General features: G+C 40.6%; 1 protein-coding gene across 1 annotated transcript in view; it reads right to left on the bottom strand.

Annotated features, from left to right (window-relative positions):
• Positions 1–86: 86 nt before the first annotated feature.
• The window catches only part of CSUI_006967 (mrna export protein), a gene marked incomplete at its 3' end in the record, with an annotated part of 5,897 nt that continues 4,551 nt past the window's right edge, over positions 87–1,432 (bottom strand). Inside the window, exons 5-6 of the mRNA XM_068067117.1 lie at positions 1,181–1,257; positions 87–197 (exon numbers count right to left, since the gene is read on the bottom strand). Coding sequence (XP_067920910.1) covers positions 87–197; positions 1,181–1,257 — 188 coding nt within the window. The remainder of the gene's footprint in view (positions 198–1,180; positions 1,258–1,432) is intronic.

The raw sequence follows: 1,432 nt of genomic DNA, 5'->3' as shown, positions 1-1,432 counted from the left end.
GATTAAAGATAGATAAATACATTAAAGATAGATAGATAGATTAAAGATAGATAGATAGATGCGCAAAAGGCAGATGGGGTGACGCTCTTTCGTTGAAGTGAGGAATGATGAAAGAGAGTCGATAAGTCTAAGACGAGGACGTTCCGGAAGTTATCGCAAACACATAGAAAAGGAGAGTGGATCCCCATCCTGAAGATCTACAAGACAACAGACAAGAAGATTAGTGTAGAAAAGGAAAGATGATAGAAGGACATACGAACGACGAAGAGAAGGCATAGCAGAGGTAGAAGAAGAAGAAAGAGAAGGAGAACGATGAGGACAGATGTCTTTCTTCAGGATAGAAAAAGGATTATACACATGAAGCTGCTTTCATACACTTCCTCCCTCTCTGGTGCGTGTCTTCATTAACTATGACGTAGATGCATGAATGGTGGATGGTGCGTAGAGGCCGTCAAAGTGACGTGAGAGAGAAGACCCAAAGAAGATCTGACTTTCTTTCTGTCTGTTGTCTCCGAGAGAGAAAGAGAGCGAGAGAAAGAGAGACAAAGGGAGAGAGAAAGAAAGATAAATAGATAGACTATCAGATAGGAAGATGGGGGCGTTATGACAAGAATCCTAGAAACATAGATCTCCGAAGAAAGATGACAAAGACGTCTCGCTAGTCCTTGCTTGACAATTAAAAAGTTGATCAACTTTCCATCCAACGTCTCCTTCGTTATTATCTAAGAGACGGCCTGTACGTTCTACTGTCTATACACCACATGAGCCTATCGAGAAGAACGAAGAGAACACCAAGAGCGAGAGAACAAAGTCTTCCTCCCCATGCTCCAGAAGGAGAAAGAAGCGAAAGTGAGAGGGAGACACACGAGAAGAAGACCACTAGACTCAAAGTAACACTTGAAGCCTAGAGAAAACAGACAGTGAAACACAACAGATTCATTATCTATATCATCGATTCATTATCCTTATCATCGATTCATTATCCTTATCATCGATTCCGTATGATCATCGATGCATCATCACTAGTATCAACGACTCCTTATCTCTACGCTCGATTCCTTATCGTTATCATCGATTCATTATCGTTATTATCGATTCATTGCCGGTATAATCGATTCATTGTCGGCATAATCGATTCATTACCATTAACGTGATCGTTATGAGAGAACTTGAGTCTCACCTTTCCACCTACGCTTTGTTGCCATAGAGGGTGCTGCTGCTTTCCATCCCACATCTTAATGAAACCGTCCCAGCTAGCTAACCACCACACACACAGAACAAGATAGACAAGAATACACAAGAAGAAAACGACGAAGAAAAAAGAAACAACAACACATCATAATGAACAGAAACAAAACAAAACAGCCATGAAATCATATGTATATACAGACGTGTAGGTTGATGTGTGCATATCTAACTATCTTTGATCTAT

This window comes from Cystoisospora suis, assembly GCF_002600585.1.
Source record: "Cystoisospora suis strain Wien I chromosome Unknown contig_3591, whole genome shotgun sequence".
In the NCBI taxonomy this organism is placed as follows: domain Eukaryota; phylum Apicomplexa; class Conoidasida; order Eucoccidiorida; family Sarcocystidae; genus Cystoisospora; species Cystoisospora suis.
The sequence above is the reverse complement of the archived record's forward strand: the minus strand, read 5'-3'. Positions and strand labels throughout refer to the sequence as shown.